The sequence below is a fragment of the Trichechus manatus genome, unplaced genomic scaffold (genome assembly GCF_000243295.1).
Source record: "Trichechus manatus latirostris isolate Lorelei unplaced genomic scaffold, TriManLat1.0 scaffold00191, whole genome shotgun sequence".
NCBI classification, from domain to species: domain Eukaryota; kingdom Metazoa; phylum Chordata; class Mammalia; order Sirenia; family Trichechidae; genus Trichechus; species Trichechus manatus.
The window spans coordinates 4,447,695-4,469,727 of NW_004444127.1; the positions used below are offsets into that span (position 1 = coordinate 4,447,695).

The following is a 22,033-nucleotide window of genomic DNA, read 5'->3' on the forward strand; positions in this document are numbered from 1 at the left end:
TCTATAATGGACAAACAGGACAGAAAAAAGTACATGGGAGAGCCCAGAGCTGGGCTGATGAAGATAGTGACTGAGATGAGCAGATTACCTGCCAAAGTCATCAAGTAGGTGATTAAAATGACAGGAAATAAGAGTTTCTGCAGTTCTGGATTCTGAGTCAGGCCCAGCAAGATGAATTCAGTTACGTTGTTCATCCTTTTTACCAAAGCAGCCTGGGTTGAGGGCATGTGTCCCATCTGAAAAGATCACAGTATTTCTGAGTGATGATATTTTTAATCCAATAGCAAAATATTCTAGCACTTCTTTAGTCCTAGTCTCTGAGATTGATGGAAATGCAATCTCTTCACCTCCGCCATTTGGCAGATAGTCATAAATTAGAACAAAAGGAGATTTAATTTCTCCCAATTTATATTCATCAAATAGTAACAATACCTTAAAAACATCTCAATGAAAGCAATATGTTATTATGAATGATGATTTACGGCTGATTTCCAAGCTTCCTCTCTGTCTCTAAAAGTCTCCCAGATTATAGGGTTTGCTTTCTTTCACTTTTGGTGACAAATTTAATCAATAAGAATTATTTTGGAAGTTATACTTTTCTATTGGCATAAATATTTAAAGGTATATGAACACAACATTCTTTGAAAAGTCCACTGTGTATCAGATGTGAACTTGCCAAAAAGTGCCGTATCTGTGTCAGCTGTGTTCTGTAATCTTTTATTTCTTTCTGTTATATGAATGCACATGAACATACAGACACAGACAGAGCTGCAGATGGAGATTTTTTTCCCTCTAAAATGCCCAGGAACGTTCTTTATTACCAGCCTGTCAAGCAGCATCCCTTCAATAGCTCTGAATGTTCCATCTGGCTCAACATGACCCTTTATTTCACTCTCAGTCCTTCAGGCAATTCATCTTTGGATATGGACATGTAAGTGTTGTGAAGTCCTCTGAAATTTCACAATACTTCTTACGTGAATTTTGCATGCAATGGGTTTTTTACCATATATAAAATCATGCTCTGGATTAGATATATTTCTCCACTTTCAGTTTACAAATGGAATTAAATGAATCATGAAGTTTCCCTGAGTTTCCTATTGACAAGACAGAAACATTTGGGCCATCTCAGATAATACCATTTTTCCTTTAGGCACATACTTAATCAACTAAGATCAACTTGAAATTTCATTGCTAACTGGTGGAAATATTGAACATATACAGAATATATTCTTTTTTGGGGAATATTCTTTTCATGATTTTCAAAAATGAGAACATATTATTGTTTCAAAGGATCATAAAAGATGTTTCATTCTTTTATTCCCCCCTTCCTTCCAAACTTCTGCAAAAACAAAATTTATGGACACAAAATTCAGTATCACAGGCCTCTCAACTTCAATAAAGGTGAAGGAAAAATCTTCAGTTTTCAGCAGAGCTCAGTCTCTGAGCTGTTTTCTTCTATCCATGGCTCTTGTGACTATGTGGTTAGTCAGTCTACTTGGTGAGACGTAAATGTTGACCACAATGTTGTAAAAGTAACTTTAATCGTTCTTAGCAGTGTCTGGACTGACAATATCATCGATAGGGTTTCTATTGATATTTGGGTCAGCTTTTCTACGGAGACCAATCATTTGTTCATTTCTTCAATAAATCTGTTTTTAGAGCCTAGTGTGGACTAGACATCTTCCAGAGGCAGGATATAGAGTGGTGTCTATGAATGCTGTCATTATTCATGTAAATCTCTGATCAGATGCATAGATGTCATCAGAAAATGATTTCATGTCACTGTGTCCAAATTCACTTTCAGAGAAAAACACTAACTTACAAGTTAAAAAATCTACCTACAAAAACAATTTCAGTAGAAATAACTTGGCTAAATTAAGTTAATCTACTTGAAATTTTGGGAAAAAATTTTAATTATCACTGACCTGTGTCTAGTTGATTGCTGACTCCTCGGTTTTTAGACTGAGCCCATTCATTGATGTCTTCCCCTTCGGCATTTGAAACACAGCCACAAATGACTTCATGAGCTTGAAATGTCAGCATCTCTAGGAAGAAATTCCAAATTAAAATCTAACAAGTAAAACATTGAAATTCTTATCTAGATGGCTCTTCAAATCTTGAGTGTTTTAGTTTATTTTTGGTTCCCATTAACAGTCTGGATTTACTGAGAAAATGACTCATTTCAGTCAGGAATCTTCTATAGCTTCAGGATTTAATTTCTTCTCACTTTCTTGGCTTCCCATGGAAGTATAAGTGTATCTTCAATATATATATATATTTTTAGATCTCTTAGAACTAGATTCAATACTGATTAAAACCTTGAAAATAATGCAAAAGTCTTCAAATTAGGAAAAGCTAGTATATAGATCTATAAAATGTATTAGTGAGTCAAGAATACTTGATTGGACATTGTCTTCTCAAATCAATTCTGCCAAGTTTTTGGTCCCCAAAATGTCCATGAGCTGTGCGAAGAGAATTTCTTTTACTCCTGATTCAAACCTTCTTTCTGACTCTGTTTCCCTAGAAACCCACTAAGCTTGGGAGTCACGTCTCCCAAACAAATTTTGGGTTTGTTCATATGTGACTTTGTTGCTATCACTTGCTCACAGGCCCTTCTTTGTAATTGTTTCTTCATTGACTCTAGAGAGATGCTTAAATAGACTGTCACACAGTGTAGGAGTTGGCAATGGACTGACTTCTTAATCATCAGAGGATTAGTAATTGGTCCTGGTGGAACCTTTGCCAAAGCATCAGCCAAAATCTTTCACTTACTCCCACTTCGCACCCACAAACATCATTAGAAACCAGTTTTTGAAATTCATTTGTGCTTGGCTTAAAGATAGGTCTCTGGCTGTAGTTTGGAATGAAACTTGGTGGAGTAAGTTGGAAACATTCCTCATAAGGCTGAGCTGCTCGTTGTGGCATTAGTAAACCTGGAGTAAGATGTGTGGTTGGTTTTAGGCATAAGCCAGAGTTCAGAGAATGGATTTCTCTGAAAACGTGACTGGTCTAAATGAAATGGTTACTCTGAGAATGGAGCTATCAGTCTTCAAGGGTTTGTGCCTTACTATCCTGAGATGTTGTGACATTTTTATTAATGATGGACTGAGGGGATTTGATGGCAGGATTCCTAGGTACAAAAGATTGAGTGATTTAAAAGTCATAAATATATCAACTTCTTTCCAGATGAGTATCGTGATGGCTGACTCTCATGATGTATTTAGGAAAATGAAGACTTTCCTTTGAGGTTCTTAGGTGGCACAAACAGTTTGCGCTCGACAGCTAATCTAAAGGTCGATGGTTCAAACCCATCCAGCCATACTGTAAAACTACACCTATCGATCTGCTTCTGTAAATGTTACAGCCAAGAAAACCCTATGGAGCAGTTCTACTCATGGAGTTTACATGAGTTAGAATCAGTTCTATGGCAAGTAACAACAACAACAGCCTATCCTTCTACCCTATAGAGAGAAAATTATGGTGATTTAGAGTTGGATTGGAACCTTGGCCATGCAGTGGTTAAGAGCTCGGCTGCTATTCAAAAGCTTGGCATTCCAATCCACCAGCCACTCTTTGGAAACCCTATGGGGCGGTTCTATTCTGTCTTATAGGGTCACTATGAGTGGGAATCGACTTGATGGCAATAGGTTTTTTTTTTCGGTTTTAGAGTTAAGTACTATGCTTTCACACAGTAGCCATTGAGAAACTCATACTCCAGTAATCACCCACATGTAAAGACATCAGAGATGGAGAAATAGAACTGTGGAAAGGAGGCTCAATGACTATGTTCTCTCCTTCAGCTTCTGAGATACTTAAGTGCTGGCTGCAACCTTGCAGGGAATCATGTTCCTTCATTACCAAACTTTACCTTTAAACCAAACTGACACATTCCTGAAGTCTAGTCCAGAAATGGGAAGGAACACCTTCGTTTCTATTATTAGTAGTCAACAATTTTGCTTCTCTGTTTGCTGCCAACCTCTCACAATCTGTTCCTTTTCTTTGGGGTTGTGAATCCAGCCTGCTGTTTGGTCTAAGTAGATGATGAGTAATGGGGATAGGCACTGACTTCTTGTCTTAGTTTCCTATGCTGTTGTAATAAAAATATCAGAAGTGGATGGCTTTAATGAACAGAAACTTATGTTCTCACGGTTTAGGAGGCTAGAAGTCTGAATTCAGGGCACTGACTCTCAGAGAAGGCTGTCTCTGTCTGCTTTGGGGGAAAATCCTTGTTCTAGCTTTTCTAGTCTGACATTCCTAGGTTCCCCTTCCAGCACAAAATGCATAATATTGTTTCTTCAAAATTTATGGAAATGTTATCATAGGCCTCATAGGATCAGCATCTCAAAGTCTAGAGAAAAAACACAAAACCTTTATTTCTCAGGACTGCCCAATCCCAGAGTTGTTTCTCCACTTGCCACAGATCTAGTTAATGGTGACTAAGTAGCTAGTTATTTTCAATACTTCTAATTCACAAACAGTAACTTCAGTTTGCCAACATGGTAGCCGTATAAAGGTACTAAACAGATATTAAAATTCCAGTGAAGCCTATAACTCAGTCCATCTGGTGAGACATGAATATTAACTACATGGCCAGGAAGGTAAATTAAACAGCTCCTTGCAAATCTTAGCTTGAAGACACAAAGTTTCTATTGATGTCTGAAGTTGAGCTTTTTCATGGAGACTATTCAGTCTTTCATTTGTTCATTAATACACTAAGTAGATATCAGGAGCTGTGATAGTTGATGGTCACATGGCATTCTGTCATTAATTATCTAAATATATATACAGTTGTAGTCCCTGGGCAGTACAAACCGTTAAGCAAAAGTTGGCAGTTTAAACCCAGCCAAAGGCACCTCTGAAGAAAGGTCTTGTGATCTACTCCTGAATGGTCATAGCCATTGAAGACCCTATGGAACATAGTTCCACTTTGAAACACATGGAGTCTGAATTGACTCAATGGCAACTGTTTTTTCTTTTTTAACAATATTCAGTTACATTCACAGTTGTTATAAAATATGTTTTTTGTTGTATTGTCTCCAAATTTATTTTTAGACTATTGATCACAGACTCTCACTATACAACGGATTTTAGTAAGCATGCTTGGATAAGTTAAGTCTGCTCCAAATTTGGGAGAAATTCAATAATTGCTCCCCTGTGTCTTGTTGATTGTTGATTCTTCAATTTTTAGATTGAGCTCAACCATTGTTTACTTCTTTCTAGGGCATGGTCAAACACTGCCAAAAATACACTCCAAAGTGATAGACAAGAAAAAGTTTCCAAGAACTCCAGATTTAAAATTTAATTGGAAAGAAATAGAGCTTCTTATCTCTCTAGATGCTCACTAAATCATGAGAGTTTTGATCAAAATTTGGTCCCCATTATCAGTCTGGATTTACTCAAGACATGAGCTACTTTTTAATAAAACTTCTGTACCTTTAGGATTTAAATTTTCCCTCCACTCGTAGATATCCATACTGTTATGTGTAAATCTTTAAAATATCTATTTTTAAAATCTATTAGAGCTAATCATAGGAACAGCAAATTTCTTCTGTACAGCTATAAATTTTAAATTTTATAGCTCTCTAGAGTTATGGTCACCCATGATGGACAGGTTTCAGTGATGCTCCTAGACTAAGACAGACTAGGAAGAAGGACCTGGCAGTCCAATTCTGAAAAAATTAGCCAGAGAAAACCTTATGAATAGCAGACGAATATTGTCTGATATGGTGCCAGAAGATGAGCCCCTCAGGTTGTAAGGCACTGAAAATATGATTAGAGAAGAGCTGCATCCTTAAAAGTAGAGTTTACCTTAAAGATGTGGATGGAGTAAAGCTTTCGGGACCTTCATTTGCTGAGGTCTCACAACTCATAATGAGAAAAAACAGCTGCAAACATCCATTAATAATTGGAAAGTGGAATGTACAAAGTATGAATCTAGGAAAATTGGAAGTCACCAAAAATGAAATGATACACATAAACATATATATCCTAGACATTAGTGAGCTGAAATGGATCTGTATTGGCCATTTTGAATCAGACAATCATATGGTCTACTACGCTGGGAATGACAAATTGAAGAGGCATGTAGCTGCATTCATTGCCAAAAGAACATTTTAAGATCTATCCTGAAGTACAACACTGTCAGTGCTAGGACAGTATCCATATGCCTACAAGGAAGACCAGTTAATACGACTATTATTCAAATTTACCGACCAACCACCAAGGCCAAAGATGAAGAAACTGAAGATTTTTACAACTTCTGCTGTCTAAAATTGATTAAACATGCAATCAGAATGCATTGATAATTATTGGTGATTGGAATGCAAAAGTTGGAAATGAAGAAGGATCAGTACTTGGAAAATAAGACCTTTGTGATATAAATGATACCAGAGATCTCATTAAAGAATTTTGAAAGGCTAATGACTTCTTCATAGCAAATACCTATTTTCAATAACATAAACTTAGGCTATTCATGTAAACCTCGTCAGATGGAATATACAGAATCAAATTGACTACATCAGCATAAAGAGATTGTAATGGTTTGAATTACGTCCCCCCAAAAATGTGTGTATCAATTTGGCTAGGCCATGATTCCTGGTACTGTGTGATTTTCCTGTATGTTGTAAACCTGCCTCTATGATGTTAATGAGGGAGGATGGGTGGCAGTTGTGTTATTAAGGCAGGACTGGATCTACAAGACTGGATTGTGTCCTGAGGCAATCTCTTGAGATATAAAAGACAGAAGTGAGCAGTGAGACAGGGGGACCTCATACCATCAAGAAAGCAGTGCCAGGAGCAGAGCGAGTCCTTTGGACAGGGGTCCCTGTGCTGAGAAGCTCCTAGTCCAGCGGAACACTGATGAGAAGGCCGACAGAGAGAAAAAGACTTCCCCTGGAGCTGACGCCCTGAATTTGGACTTTTAGCCTACTTTGACTGTGAGGAAATAAACTTCTCTTCATTAAAACCATCCACTTGTGGTGTTTCTGTTATAGCAGCACTAGATGACTAAGGCAGAGATGATGGAGACGCTCAATATCATCAGTCAGAACAAAGCTGGGGTCAGACTGCAGAACAAATCATCAATTGCTCATAAGAAAATGCAAGTTGAAGCTGAAGAAAATTATAGCAAGCTCACAAGAGCCAACATATGACCTTGAGTATATACCACTTGAATTTAGAGACCATCTTGAGAATATAATTTAGGCGTTGAACACTAATGATGGAAGACTAGATGAGTTGTGGGATTAAATCAAGGACATTATTCATGAAGAAAGCAAAGGTCAAAAAGGTCAAAAGGACAGGAAAGAAAGAAAAGACCAAAATGGATGTCAGAAGAGACTCTAAAACTTGCTATTGAACATCGAGTAGCTAAAGCAAGAGGAAAAAATGATGAAGTAAAAATCTGAACAGAAGATTTCAAACGGCTACTTGAGGAGACAAAGTAAAGAATTATAATGAAATGTGCAAAGACCTGGAGTTAGAAAACCGAAAGGGAAGAACACACTCAGCATCTCTCAAGCTAAGAGAACTGAAGAAAAAATTCAAGCCTCGAGTTGCAATATTGAATTATTCTATGGGGAAAATATTGAACAACACAGGAAGCATCAAAAGAAGATGGACAGAATACACGGAGTAACTGTACCAAAAAGAATCGGTCAATATTCAACCATTTCAGGAAGTAACATATGATCAAGAACTGGTGATGTTGAAGGAAGAAGTCTAACTGCACTGAAGACATTGTAAAAAACAAGGCTCCAGGAATTGAGGGAATACCAATTGAGATGTTTCAACAAACGGATATAGTGCTGGAGGTACTAACTTGTCTATGCCAAGAAATTTTGAAGACAGTTACCTGGCCACAAACTGGAAGAGATCCATATTTGGGCCCATTTCAAATAAAAGTGATCCATTAGAATGATGAGGTTCAATGGTTAACCATCTGGCTGCTAACCAAAAGGATAGCAGTTCCAATCCACCAGCTGCTTCTTGGAAACCCTATGAGGCAGTTTTACTCTGTCCCATAGGGTCGCTATGAGTCAACATCAACTGGATGGCACAGGTTTTTTCTTTCTTTTTTTTTTTTTATCATTAATAGAACACACAAGTAAAATTTTGAAGATCGTTCAAAAGCTGTTGCAACAGTATACCAACAGAGAACTGCCAGAAAGTCAAGCCAGATTAAGAAGAGGATGTGGAATGAGGGATGCCATTGCTGATGACAGACGGATCTTAGCTGAAAGCAGAGACTACCAGAAATATGTTTATCTGTGTTTTATTGACTTTGCAAAGGTATTCGACTGTGTGGGTCATAACAAATTATGGATAACATTGTGGAGAATTGGAATTCTGAAACACTTCATTGTGCACATGTGGAAACTGTACATGGACCAAGAAGCAGTTATTGAGACAGAACAAGGGGATACTGTGCGGTTGAAAGTCACAAAAGATGTGTGTCAGAGTTGTATTCTTTCAGCATACTTATACAGATTGAGAATCCCATGGACATAGAATTAGGGACTATACTTATATGCAAAAGTCATTGAGAATATCACACTCAGCTGGGTCTCCTCATAAAAGACACCTAAAGGAGGAAGAAGAGAAATACTTCCATTTCCTCTCCCTCATTCTCTGATGTGAAGTTGGTTGCAACCTTGCCAGGTAAAACCTGGGTTGATGTAATTCACTTGGCTGCTCCTCTGCCTAAGAAGATGATGAGGGGTAGGGATAGACATCCTTTCCATGCACAGAAACATACATCATTGACAGAACTTCTTTCAGTAAGAAGTGAGAGCTCTAGAGTATCCAGTGAATCTCGTATTCATTTATGTAGGGCGTGGCTTCCATTAACGTGCTGCTTGGTTGTAGTTCTGTGTTTTGGAACAGAATATCAGCAGAGATAGGATGAGACTGACCCACATTGAGAATTTCCTGGCAATGCCATGTAATAACTCTAACTCTGATGGATCATTGATTTCAGCATACAAGAAGGCAAATGGATTTTGTAACCCCTATTTTTTTTCCTTCTGGGAAAATAACCTTCAGTAGGGCTTACTAGGGCCCAGAGATATTTTGGGAGTTCTCTGGTCATGGTGGAATGGTGACATCATTCAAAGAGGTGGTAACTTCAACAGGAAAAACATGTCTCCTAATTTTATAGAAGGAAGGATGTGTTGGAAAGGGAAATGAGCTAATCATTAAAACTTGGTAGCAGAGAGGCAGAGTATGAGTGAGGTTGGGAGTGAACTAAGGATGGAACTGGGTGATTGCTAAGATTGGAAGTGGAAGCATTGCTTTCTTTTATTGGCCCTGGATTTCACGAGAGTGTCACTTCAGCTTGAACATAAGGTTAATGACCAAAAAAAAAAAAAAGTGATATTTAATGAAGTAAGATTATTGAGGAGACAGGAGATAGTTGTATGCAGGTATGCAAAGTACTTGTAGATATGTTAAAATTAAATAGAAACTCTCGTATGTGTTTTAATAGTTTGTGCAAGAAGGCATAAAGGTAAAAAGGGATGATAGATGCAATTATTGGTGAGATAGCTTGAGGTTGAGAGAATGACTCGGTGATGGTCCCAATTTTCCTGACAAGTAGGAGACAAATTCTTTTCCTGATATAAAGGGAAAATTTATGGGAAAAGGGCTATAGGGAATTGGTGAAAAATTGGAACATATGCTGAGAAGTATGTGTAGAAGAGGAAACTGTCCAGAACAGTCAGGATGCTCAAGAAGCATTGAAGCTCACATCACATTGGAGTTCATAATTTTTGTTGGCACTCCCTAGCATATGATTCCATAATTTTCTTCAGCGTTGCCTTGCTGGGTAGGTAAAGTGAAAAAGAAGAAGGTGTATAAGTTTATGGTTTGAATACTTCAGTTAGTGTAGTGTGTTACACTGATGCAGAAGAAGGCTCTATTTGGACTTGATTTGTAAGGATTTCTATTTATCTATCCTATACTATTTGGGAACTAATATAATTGCAAAAGTTATCTTAACCTGCTGTCTTCTTAATTTTTATAAGTTTTTTTAAAGATAAAATTTTTCAATGCATTAGTCAAGATAAGCTGTGTTTTACTGTGGTAAAAAATGAATCCTGAAATCTCAATGACTTAACACAAAATTTTATTTACTTTTAATGCAAAATTCCCTGCAACTTTGATGATCTGTATAGCAGCTTCCTTCCATGTATCTACTCAGTAATTCAGGTTGTTTTCTCTGTGTAAACCTGCTGTCTCAGTGTGTATCTTCCAGGCTTGCTGAATCAGGGAAATAGAAAGCTAGAGAGTATCACACTGGCTTCTAAATGTTTCATCCTGAATGTGACAGACATCACTTCTGTGAGCTAGTCACATGTTTTGTTGTTTGGTGCCATCGAGTTGGTTCTGACTCATAGTAACCCTATGTAACACAGAACAAAACACAGCCAGGTCTGTGCCATGCTCACAATCATTGTTATGCTTGAGCCCATTGTTGCAGCCTCTGTGTCAATCCATCCTGTTGAGAGTCTTCCTCTTTTTTGCTGACCCTGTACTTTACCAAACAGGATGTCCTTCTCCAGGGACTGATCCCTCCTGACAGCATGTTCAAAGTATGTAAGACATAGTCTCACAATCCTTGCTTCTAAAGAGCATTTTGGTTGTACTTCTTCCAAAACAGAATTGTTCATTCTTTTGGCAGTCCATGGTATATTCAATATTCTTTGCCAACACTACAATTCAAAAGGTGTCAGTTCTTCTTTGGTCTTCCTTATTCATTGTCCAGCGTTCACATGCATATGAGGTGATTGAAAACACTGTGGCTTGGGTCAGGGGCACCTTAGTCTGCAAGGTGACCTCTTTGCTTTTTAACACTTTAAAGAGGTCTTTTGCAGCAGATTTACCCAATGCAATGCGTCTTTTGATTTCTTGACTGCTGCTTCCATGGGTGGTGTTTATTGTGGATCCAAGTAAAATGAAATCCTTGACAACTTCAATCTTTTCTCCTTGACAACTTCAATCATTTCTCCGTTTGTCACGATGTTGCTTATTGGTCCAGTTGTGAGGATTTTTGTTTTCTTTATATTGAGGTGTAATCCATACAGGAAGGCTGTGGTCTTTGATCTTCATCAGTAAGTGCTTCAAGTCCTCTTCACTTTCAGCAAGCAAGGTTGTGCCATCTGCATAATGCAGGTTGTTAATGAGTCTTCCTCCAATCCGGATGCCCTGTTCTTCTTCACAGAGTCCAGGTTCTCTGATTATTTGCTCAGCATACAGATTGAATAGGCAAGGTGAAAGGATACAACCCTGATGCACACCTTTCCTGACTTTAAACCACTCAGCATCCCCTTGTTCTTTTCAAACTACTGCCTCTTAATCTATGTACAGATTCCTCATGAGCACGATTAAGTGTTCTGGAATTCCCATTCTTCACAATGTTGTCCATAATTTGTTATGATCCACACAGTCAAATGCCTCTGCATAGTCAATAAAACACAAGAAAACATCTTTCTGGTATTCTCTACTTTCAGCCAAGATCCATCTGACATCATCAATGATATCCCTGATTCCACATACTCTTCTGAATCTGGCTTGAATTTCTGGCAGTTACCTGTCTAGTCACATGGTCACATGAGCTAGTCACACGGTCCTACTTAAATACAAGTGGACTAGAAAATGTGGTGGGATCACATGGATATTTGATGACTGACAAATGTGTTGGCCACAATTGAGGAAAACTGATCTCCCAGTTTGGAATGAATTGTTTATTAAATGGCTGAATATTCATCTTCCAGAAGTCCTTGGGTGGCACAAATGGTTAAGCACTCAGCTACTAACCGAAAGGTTAGCTGTTTGAATCTACCCAGAGGCATCTCGGAAGAAAGGCCTGGTGATCTATTTCTGAAAGGTTACAGTCATCGAAAACCCTATGCACAGTTCTACTGTGAAACACATGGGGTCATCATGAGTTGGAATTGACTCCATGATAACTTCTTCTTCTTTTTTTAATATTTAGCATAAGATATAGTAGCAGGTTAGAGAAAATGAGGGGAATCTTCAATGAGTTGAACTGACAATAGCTACAACAATGGACTCAAACATATCAATGATCATAAAGATGACTCAGGACCAGAAAATTTCATTCTGTTGTTCATAAGGACCTCATGAGTCAGAGCCTACTCATTTGCAGCTAACAGGAACAACATAAGCAGGACTATGGAGTACTTGGGTTAATTCAGTCTTTCTGAAGGTGGATGTGAAATTGCTAAGATCTGCAAGACTTCTGTCTTGGCCCTGATCTAAATGCTCTTATTTTATTTGGATTCTTTTTCTTAGAACTGCATTTTAAGTGTTGACATCTCAAATTACTCCACATCTCATTGGTCTACAATTGATCTGTAATTTTCTCTTCAAATTTGGATATGCAGACTTTCTGTTTTGACTACTCAGATATCATCACTTCTCTCTTTTTCACCAGATACTTTTATTCCTATTAGTTAAGGCACAAATCTACCACTTGTCTGTCAGTTTGTTGTACTGTGGTGGCTTGCATGTTGCTCTATATTGGGAGCTAGGCCACTGGTATTTCAAATACCAGTGGGGTCACCCGTGGTGGACAGATTTCAGCAGAGCTTTCAGACTAAGGTAGACTAGGAAGAAGGACAAGGCGATTACTTCTGAAGTTATCAAAAATGAAATGAAACACATAAAAATTAATATCCTAGGTATTAGTGAGCTGAAATGGACTTGTATTGGCCATTTTGAATCGGACAATCATATGGTCTACTATGTTGGGAATGACAAATTGAAGAAAAATGGCATCGCATTCATAGTCAAAGAGAACATTTCAAGATCTGTCCTGAAGTACAACACTGTCAGTGATAGGTATTTATCCATATGCCTACATGGAAGACCAGTTAATACAACTATTAATACAAATTTATGCACCAATCACTAAGGCCAAAGACGAAGAAATTGAAGATTTTTACCAACTTCTGAAGTCTGAAATTTATCAAACACACAATCAAGGTGCATTGATAATTATTGGTGATTGGAATTCAAAAGTTGGAAACAAAGAAGGATCAGTAGTTGGAAAATAGGCCTTGATAGAAAAGATGGCAGAGATCGCGTGATAGAATTTTGCAAGACCAGTGACTTATTCATTGCAAATATCTTTTTCTAACAACATAAACAGGGGCTATACATGTGGACTTCATCGGATGGAATACACAGGAATCAAATCAACTACATTTATAGAAAGAGCTGGAGAAGCAGCTCATTATCATCAGTCAGAACAAGTCCAGGGCCTGACTGTGGAACAGGCCATCAATTGCTCATATGCAAGTTCAAGTTGAAGCTGAAGAAAATTAAAACAAGTCCACGAGAGCCAAAGTAAGACCTTGATTATATCCCACATGAATTTAGAGACCATCTCAAGAATAAATTTAACACATTCAACACTAATGACCGAAGACCAGATAAGACCTTGATTATATCCCACATGAATTTAGAGAGCATCTCAAGAATAAATTTAACACATTCAACACTAATGACCGAAGACCAGACGAGTTGTCAGATGATATCAAGGACTTCATACATGAAGAAAGCAAAAGGTCACTAAAAAGGCAGAAAAGAAGGAAAAGAGCATTATGGAGTTAGAAGAAATTATGAAACTTGTTCTTGAACATAGTGCAGCTAAAGCAAATGGAAGAAATGATGAAGTAAAATAGAACAGATTTCAAAGGGTGGCTTGAGAAAACAAAGTAAAGTATTATAATGAAATGTGCAGAAACCTGGAGTTAGAAAACCAAAAGAGGAGACCATGCTAGGCATTTCTCAAGGTGAAAGAACTGAAAAAAATTCAAGCCTTGAGTTACAATACTGAAGGATTCTATGGACAAAATATTGAACAACACAGGAATCATCAAAAGAAGATGGAAAGAATACACAGAGTCACTGTACCAAAAAGAATTGGTTGACGTCCAACCATTTCAGGAGGTAGCATATGATCAAGAACTGATGGCATCGAGTGAAGAAGTCCAACTGCTCTGGAGGCATTGGCAAAAAAACAAGGCTCCAGGAATTGACGGAATATCAGTTGGCTTTTGTCAACCAACAGATGCACTGCAGGAGGTGCTCACTTGCCTATACTAACAAATTTGGAAGAGAGCCACCTGGGCAGCTGACTGGAAGAGATCCATATCTGTGCACATTCCAAAGAAAGGTGATTCAACAGAATGTGGAAATTATCAAACCATATCATTAATATCAGTTGCAAGTAAATTTTTGCTGAAGATAATTAAAAATGGTTGCATCAGTACCTTGACAGGGAACCGCCAGAAATTCAAGCTGGATTTAGAAGAGGATGTGGAAAGAAGGATATGATTGGTGATGTCAGATGGATCTTGTCTGAAAGCAGAGAACACCAGAAAGATGTTTACCTGTGTTTTATTGACTATCCATAGGCATTCGACTGTGTGGATCATAACAAATTATGGGTAACATTGTGAAGAATGGGAATTCCAAAACACTTAATTGTTGTCATGAGGCACCTGTATATAGACCAAGATGCAGTCTTTCCTATAGAACAAGAGGATATTGCGTTGTTTAAAATCAGGAAAGATGTGAGGCAGAGTTGTATCCTTTCACTACACTTATTCAATCTGTATGCTAAGCAAATAATCTGAGAAGCTGGACTGTATGGCATCGGGATTGTAGAAAGACTAATTAACATCAAGTGACATGCAGATGATGCAACCTTGTTTGCTAAAAATGAAGAGGAATTGAAGCACTTATTGGTGAAGATCAAAGACTACAGCCTTCAGTATGGTTTACATCTCAACATAAAACAAAAATCCTCACAACTGGACCAATAAGCAATATCATAATAAAGGGAGAAAATATTGAAGTTGTCAAGGATTTCATTTTACTTGGATCTATAATCCATGTCCTTGTTGCATCAATCAAGAAATAAAATGATGTATTTTATTGGGCAAATGTGCCGCAGTAGATCTCTTTAAAGTTTTGAAATGCAAGGATATTACTTTGAAGTCTAAGGTGCACCTGATCCAAACCATGGTATTTTCGATTGCCTCATATGCATACGAAAGCTGGACAATGAATAAGGAAAACTGAAGAATAATTGATGCCTTTGAATTATATTGTTGGCAAAGAATATTGAATATACTATGGACTACCAGAAGAACGAATAAATCTGTCTTGGAATGAAGTACAGCTAGAATGCTCCTTAGAAATGAAGATGGCAAGACTTTGTTTCATGTACTTTGGACATGTTATCAGGAGGTACCAGTCCCTGAAGAAGGACGTCATGTTTGGTAAAGTAGAGGGTCAGCAAAAGAGAAGAAGACGTTCAGCAAGATGGATTGACACAGTGGCTGCAACAATGGGCTCAAGCATAGCAACAATTGTGAGGAAGATGCAGAACTGGGCAGTGTATCCTTCCGTTGTACATAGGGTCACTATGAGTCAGAATCACCTTGAAGGCATGTAAGTACAGCAGCAAGGCACAAATCCATCCAATTAAAGCTGTTTTGGAGGTGAAGTGTTTTATAGGCTGTCTTTAACAGAAAATGTGCTCCACAAATATCTTCTACCTGAAACTATCATGTGTAAGATTTCTCTCTGGCTATACCTGGAAATATATCCCTCCTTGGCTTTAGGTAGAGAAAATAATTTGTTCTGAGGAAGGTCCGGATTCCAATGTAAATGGTGTCCCCTGGAATTGGGCAACATGTAGCATTAATTTTGGGTGAGTCCTGCCTTAATGAGTCTCTGTCATTCCTCAAAACCCATTCAGTTCTGGTTGATTCTTATCTCTCACATTATTGAGTCTACCTTGACTTTAGTAGTTGGGAATAAAACTATGCATTTTTAGTAAAATACTGAGCCATCAGGACTTTTTAAAAAAATATTTTAAGTCCTTGGTCTATTGATTATATAATCTATATCTGAAACTTTGAAGAGAATTGTTCTACCAAATACATAATGCCGTGGATTTTTAATACATTGCAACATTTTATATTGATTTTCTATGTCTCTGATCAATAATTTTTAAATGCAAAGAAGTTTCTAATTGGAAGAGATTTCAGTCATCATTTAATCAAATATTGGTATTTTATGAAAGAGGAACCATTAAAGATTCCAGTGAGCAAGGAGAACAAAGTATTCTTGAATCCATATATCCTGGCTTCAAGACATTTTTCCTATGCCTTAGTCACACTTCTTCTTAAATATGAACAGATTTTGTTTTTATCTTTGTTATTCATATGAATGTTTGCCTAAGATCACTCTTTGGCTCCAGAGCTTCCTCATCGCATTTTTCATCTCTGCATTTCTGAGGGTGTAGATTAAAGGGTTTAACATGGGGGTTACCATAGTATAAAACACAGCCACTGCTTTATCAATGGGGAAAGTGACCATAGGCCGAAGGTACACAAATATACAGGGTACAAAGAATAAGACAACTGCAGTAATATGGGAGGCACACGTGGAAAAAGCCTTCCATTGGCCTTCAGAGCTGTGAGTCCTGAGGGAGCAAAGGATGAGGACATAGGAGGTGATAAGAATAGAGAAAACGAGCATACACATCAGCCCACTGTTGGCAGCAACAAAGAGTCCAAAGGTGTGGATGTCAGTGCAGGAAAGTTTCAGCAAAGGCAAAAGATCACAGACGAAATGGTCAATAACATTGGGGCCACAGAAGGGCAACCGGATCATAAAAAGAATTTGAATCAGAGCATGAAGAAATCCCCCAGCCCAGGCCACGGCTACCAGGAGGCCACACACCTGCCGGTTCATTGTGATCATGTAGTGCAGGGGTTTGCAGATGGCCACGTAGCGATCATAGGCCATTACTGTGAGTAGGAGGATCTCAACTCCTCCAAAGAAATGCTCTGCAAAGAGCTGAGTCACGCACCCACTGAAGGAGATGGTTTTCTTTTCAGCCAGTAAGTCAATAATCATTTTTGGGGACATGGTAGAAGAGAAGCAGCCATCTATGAAAGACAGGAAAGACAGAAAAAAATACATGGGGGAGCCTAGGGCTGGGCTGGTGGTGATGGTCACTATAATGAGTAGGTTACCTGCCAAGGTGAGCAGGTAGATGACTGCAAACACAGCGAACAAGAGTTTCTGCACCTCTGGGTTCTGTGTTAGGCCAAGTAGGATGAATTCCGTCACGTTGTTCACTTGCTCCATGAATCCAGTGTGGCATATGGATAATTGCTTTATCTGCAAATAGTACAGGGATTGCAATGGTGGCAGATAAATTTTGATTAAGCAAGTAATTTTGGTCAGAATTATTTGTTTCCTGTAAGATGAATGGGGAGCCTTGGTGGTGCAGTGGTTAAGAGCTCAGCTGCTAACCAAAAGGTCAGCAGTTCAAATCCACCAGCCGCTTCTTGGAAACCCTATGGGGCAGCTCTACTCTGTCCTATAGGGTTGCCATGAGTTGGAATCAAAAAGATGGCAATAAATTTTTTGGTTTTAAGACTGATGGAAACCCTGAGCAGATAAACTCAGTTAGGTTGTGTTTTTGGTCACATAATGAACATGTAGCCCTCTTCTAGACACACATATACATACTTACACACACACACGCACATACAAAAACACACACATACTCACACATATCCTCACACAACTCATATGCACAAAACACACACAAATAAACATACTCACTCACACATGTCAACATGATTTATGACCATTGACATGCACAGAGCTTTCCTGCAATTGTATATGGACGGATCCCCTCCCAATCACTGCCCTAGTATTTTCTCCCATAGAAAAACAGGAATAAAAAGAGGAGCAGAGGCTTGAATTCATGAAAGTCCACTCTGCTAGTCCCTTCTCTAGTCACTCATGCTGATGAGGTGAAGCTACAGAGTTTGTTATTCTTCTTATTTTTAACTTGGGTGAATATGAAACATCAAGTGAGTTCCATTTAAAATTAGGGAATATTTAGTCATATTTCAGAATCAACCGGACTGAGTCAAAGTTTGAGGCCACAGTAAGACACAGTGTGGCAGTTAGGCTTATGAGTTTATGCTACGTCCAAACAGAATTTTCTAAGACTGTCACAGATTCTTTATCGAACACCTCTGGTTACTTAAGGGGATAAAACAGACAGGATGATACAATACAATATCCTCCAAATTTATCTGAAAGTTTTCAACTTCATTATTTGAGGAAGTTCTGTCATATTTAGATTTCAGAGGCCTTTTGCAAATCAAAACTCAATTGAAGGAAGATTATGAAATACCACGATAAACAGAGAAAATATTGTAGTTGCCAAGGATTTCCTTATACTTGGATCTGCAGTCAATGCCCATGGAAGCAGCAGTCAAGAAATCAAAAGACGTAGTGCATCTGCTGCTAAAGGACTCTTGAAAGTGTTGAAAAGCAAAGATATCACTCTGAGGACTAAGGTGCGCCTGACCCAAACAATGGTATTTTCAATCTTCTCACAAGCATGCGAAAGCTGAACGATAAATAAGGAAGACCGAAGAAGAATTGACACCTTTGAATTATGGTGTTGGCAAAGAATATTGAATATACCCTGGACTACCAGAAGAATGAACAAATTTGTCTTGGAAGAAGTACAGCCAGAATGCTCATTAGAAACGAGGATGGTAGACTTCGTCTCATTTACTTTGGACATGTTATTAGGAGGGACCAGTCCCTGGAGAAGGACATCATGCTTGGTACAGTACAGGGTCAATGAAAAAAGAGGAAGACCCTCAATGAGACAGATTGGTGCAGTGGCTGCAACAGTGGACTCAAGCATAGCAATGATTTTGAGGATCGCGCAGGACAGGGGCAGTGTTTTGTTCTGTTGTACACAGGATCTCTATGAGTCGGAATTGACTCGACAGCACCTAACAACAACAATAACATAAAATATCCTCTGATTCTATCTAGAAAACAGATACTTTTAAGGTGAAGAAACAAAAGCATGATAATTCATTGAACGGAGCATATTTTTTAAGAGTTAGTCAATTTGGAAGTGTGTGGAAAGCTATATATTTTTTTCCTTTAGGATACGAACTTTGACATGAGTGATGATATTCTTCAATTCCTCCATGCCCTTTGTTATTTCTCCCATTTTAGTGAATCAACCTTATGGCAACTGTTTTGGTTTTTGGTTTTTATGTGTTTGAAAAGTTTCATGCTCAGTAAGACTAAAGCCCATATATAACATGGTTATTAATCAGTGAATTTGTTGTTATATCTGATTTCTACAAACTTCCAAGTTATTCGTAAAAGAACAAAAATGAGACAATCATATATAAAAATTTTTATCCTTGAACTATTTGCTTATTATAATATTAAGAGAGAAAATAAATGAACTAAGTACTCAATTCAAAAAGTTAGAAAACCAACCAGTTATATTAGGAAAAAAAATTGAATGCAGAAACCAATACATCAGACAATAGAAAAGTATTATACTTGCTAAATAAATTCATTAGCTTGTTGGTATTTAAAAAATACTAATAAAACTGATGAACACAATTAAGATCAGTAAGAATTATTATGGTCAAATCCCAAAAGGACATTAGTTTTAAAGAATATCTAAAAGAATATTATGTAAAGCAAAGTGGCGGGTAATAAAAATGTAAAAAATTAATTTATAGCCATTTTATAAACAAAGTAAGTCTTCTTTTCATGCCATCACCAAAAAATAGGAAAAGAAAGAAAAGAAAAAATTTCATGTATTAAAGCCTTAAAATAAAACATAAATCCGTCCAAGAACAGAAACACAAAGTGGATAGATAAGTATTTGACCTCTGGATGGGGAAGAGCGTATTAAGCCAAAATGCAGTGATATAATACATAGGACAAAAGTGATGGACTATCCCACATAAAGACATGGGATGCACTGGAAAAATATTTGCAATGAGTATGACAGAAAACTGTTACTCTAGAAATAGCATTCACAAATAAAGAAAAAGTCTACTCACATCATTATAACAATAAGAACAAAACTAATGAAAAGATAATTTTCAGAAAAAAGATTATACATCTAAAATATCCTCTATTTTATAAGTTGTCAAGGAATTGCAATTAAAAAATAGTGAAGTACTTTTATCTGCCAAACTTTGCAAAGGTTTATGACAGTTATGTTATCCATTGCTCGTGTGTGTATTGATATAAAATATGCTTGTAGGAAACTTGACTTTATATACTAAGGGCTTTATAATTGGCCAAGTCTCTTGGTCCAGGACACCTTATTCTTAGACTATTTCAGATTTAAAAATGGGCAGAAATTATGCATATAAATTGTATTTCACAACTTTTTTTTATACTGTGGAAGAGTGAAAATAATCTACATGTCTATGTAAATTTTACTTACTTAACATGTATAAATTATGGTGTGTACTTATTAAATATCAATCAGGTTGACATTAACGTGATTTTAAAGAAGAGTTAATGATGTGGAAAGGTGCTTACAATGTAGTATTGAGTGGAAAATGCAAACTATAAATTGACATGTATGCTATGATGTCAATTGTCTAAATAACATCTACATAGAAAAGTGTCTGAAAAGAGTACACTAAAGACTAATAGTTCATATCTGAGTTATGAGCTTAAGGGCAATTTTTTCCTTCTTTTTAAAATTTTCTGATCCATGTTTTCTATAAAGGGAATATACTACCTTTCCAATCAGTTAAATGGTTTTATAAAAGAAGCTTTATTTTCTAATCTCAGGTCTTGTTCCATAACTGTTTGAGTGATTGCTTTTCTGGGTAGACTGGATATACTGGTCATTATTTATAAAAATCTGTGACAGTTTTTAAAAACGGGACTAATAAGGCACAGCAGTCCAGGGACAAGGACTAGAAGGCAGGAGGGGACAGGAAAGCTGGTGATAGGGAACCCAAGGCTGAGAAAGGACAGTGCTTACATGTCATGGGGTTGTTAACCATTGTCATAGGGCAATACGTGTACTAACTGTTTAATGAGAAACTATTTTGTTCTGTAAACCTTCATCTAAAGTACAAAAAAAAAAAAAAAACAGAATTATCTGTGTGAGATCAAATTGACAACAGCAACTCAAAAGTTTTGATGGGAAGCCTAGGGGACAGTGAGTTGAAGATAATGGTGATGGCATAATTTGGAAAAGGATAGTGAGAATAGCAGCACAACTGGAAGAATGTAATCGATGTCACTGAAGTGTACATGTAGAAATTTTTGAAATGGTGTATCTTTGGCTATGTATATTTTAACCAAAAAAAAAGTCGAGAAGGGAGAGTGTTGACACGTCATGGGGTTGTTAAACCAATGTCATAAAATAATATGTGTACTGTTTAATGAGAAACTATTTGTTCTGCAAACCTTCACCTGAAGTACAATAAAAAAAATTAAAAATCTGTGACAGTGTTTAAATCTAACTCACTTGTAAGTTGAAGACCTAATGTATTAAGATACTAATAAGGAAGTCACAGGTTGTACGTGCTTCTCTGAATACATTTGGGGAAGAAGTAACAGGTTCATTCCGTGACAAAGCATCTTTAATGTAGGAAACATTTGCACGAGTTAGCAATCATTGACCTACAACTAACTGCTGCTTTGTAGGTTCATCCATTTTCAGCTTAAGTATAGTATTTCTTTTGCTCAGTTAGTGATTTGAAAATGATTGCTAAGAGAGTCTTCCCCAATAAAGCTGAGTTCATGGGCTGAGTTTACTTTGCTCTATAGGTTTACACCATCCTGTGAGTGTGGGCCACAGCATCCCAGCTCAGATAATGAATGTCTTTAATCAGAAAACTTCCTGAGCTTTAGGCTTCGAAAGAAATAGATAGGGACAAACCTAACCATTGGAAGACATCTCTCTCCAAGCCTCTTTACTGCACATTTGCTGGTCTTGCTTTCTTGGTAATCAGATGAAGCATATCACAAAAATCACTTGATCTGATCTCTAACCTGAATTAAAGCCCTGAAACTAGCAAGCGATGTTAAAGCAGAGAAATTAGGGATTAGAGCACCATGAACTCAGCAGCAAATGAAACTTGCCTTGCCGTAGCAGATCCTTGAA

The 22,033-nt window shown here is 37.4% G+C and overlaps 1 protein-coding gene and 1 pseudogene across 1 annotated transcript; both read right to left on the reverse strand.

Annotated features, from left to right (window-relative positions):
• The window catches only part of LOC101342958 (olfactory receptor 4C45-like), a 963-nt pseudogene extending 769 nt beyond the window's left edge, over positions 1-194 (reverse strand).
• A 16,060-nt stretch (positions 195-16,254) lies between these two features.
• LOC101343211 (olfactory receptor 4C5-like) lies at positions 16,255-17,208 on the reverse strand. Its single transcript, XM_004387737.3, has one exon. The coding sequence runs from the start codon at positions 17,191-17,193 to the stop codon at positions 16,255-16,257; it is 939 nt and encodes a 312-aa protein (XP_004387794.3). The 5' UTR covers positions 17,194-17,208.
• Positions 17,209-22,033: the final 4,825 nt, after the last annotated feature.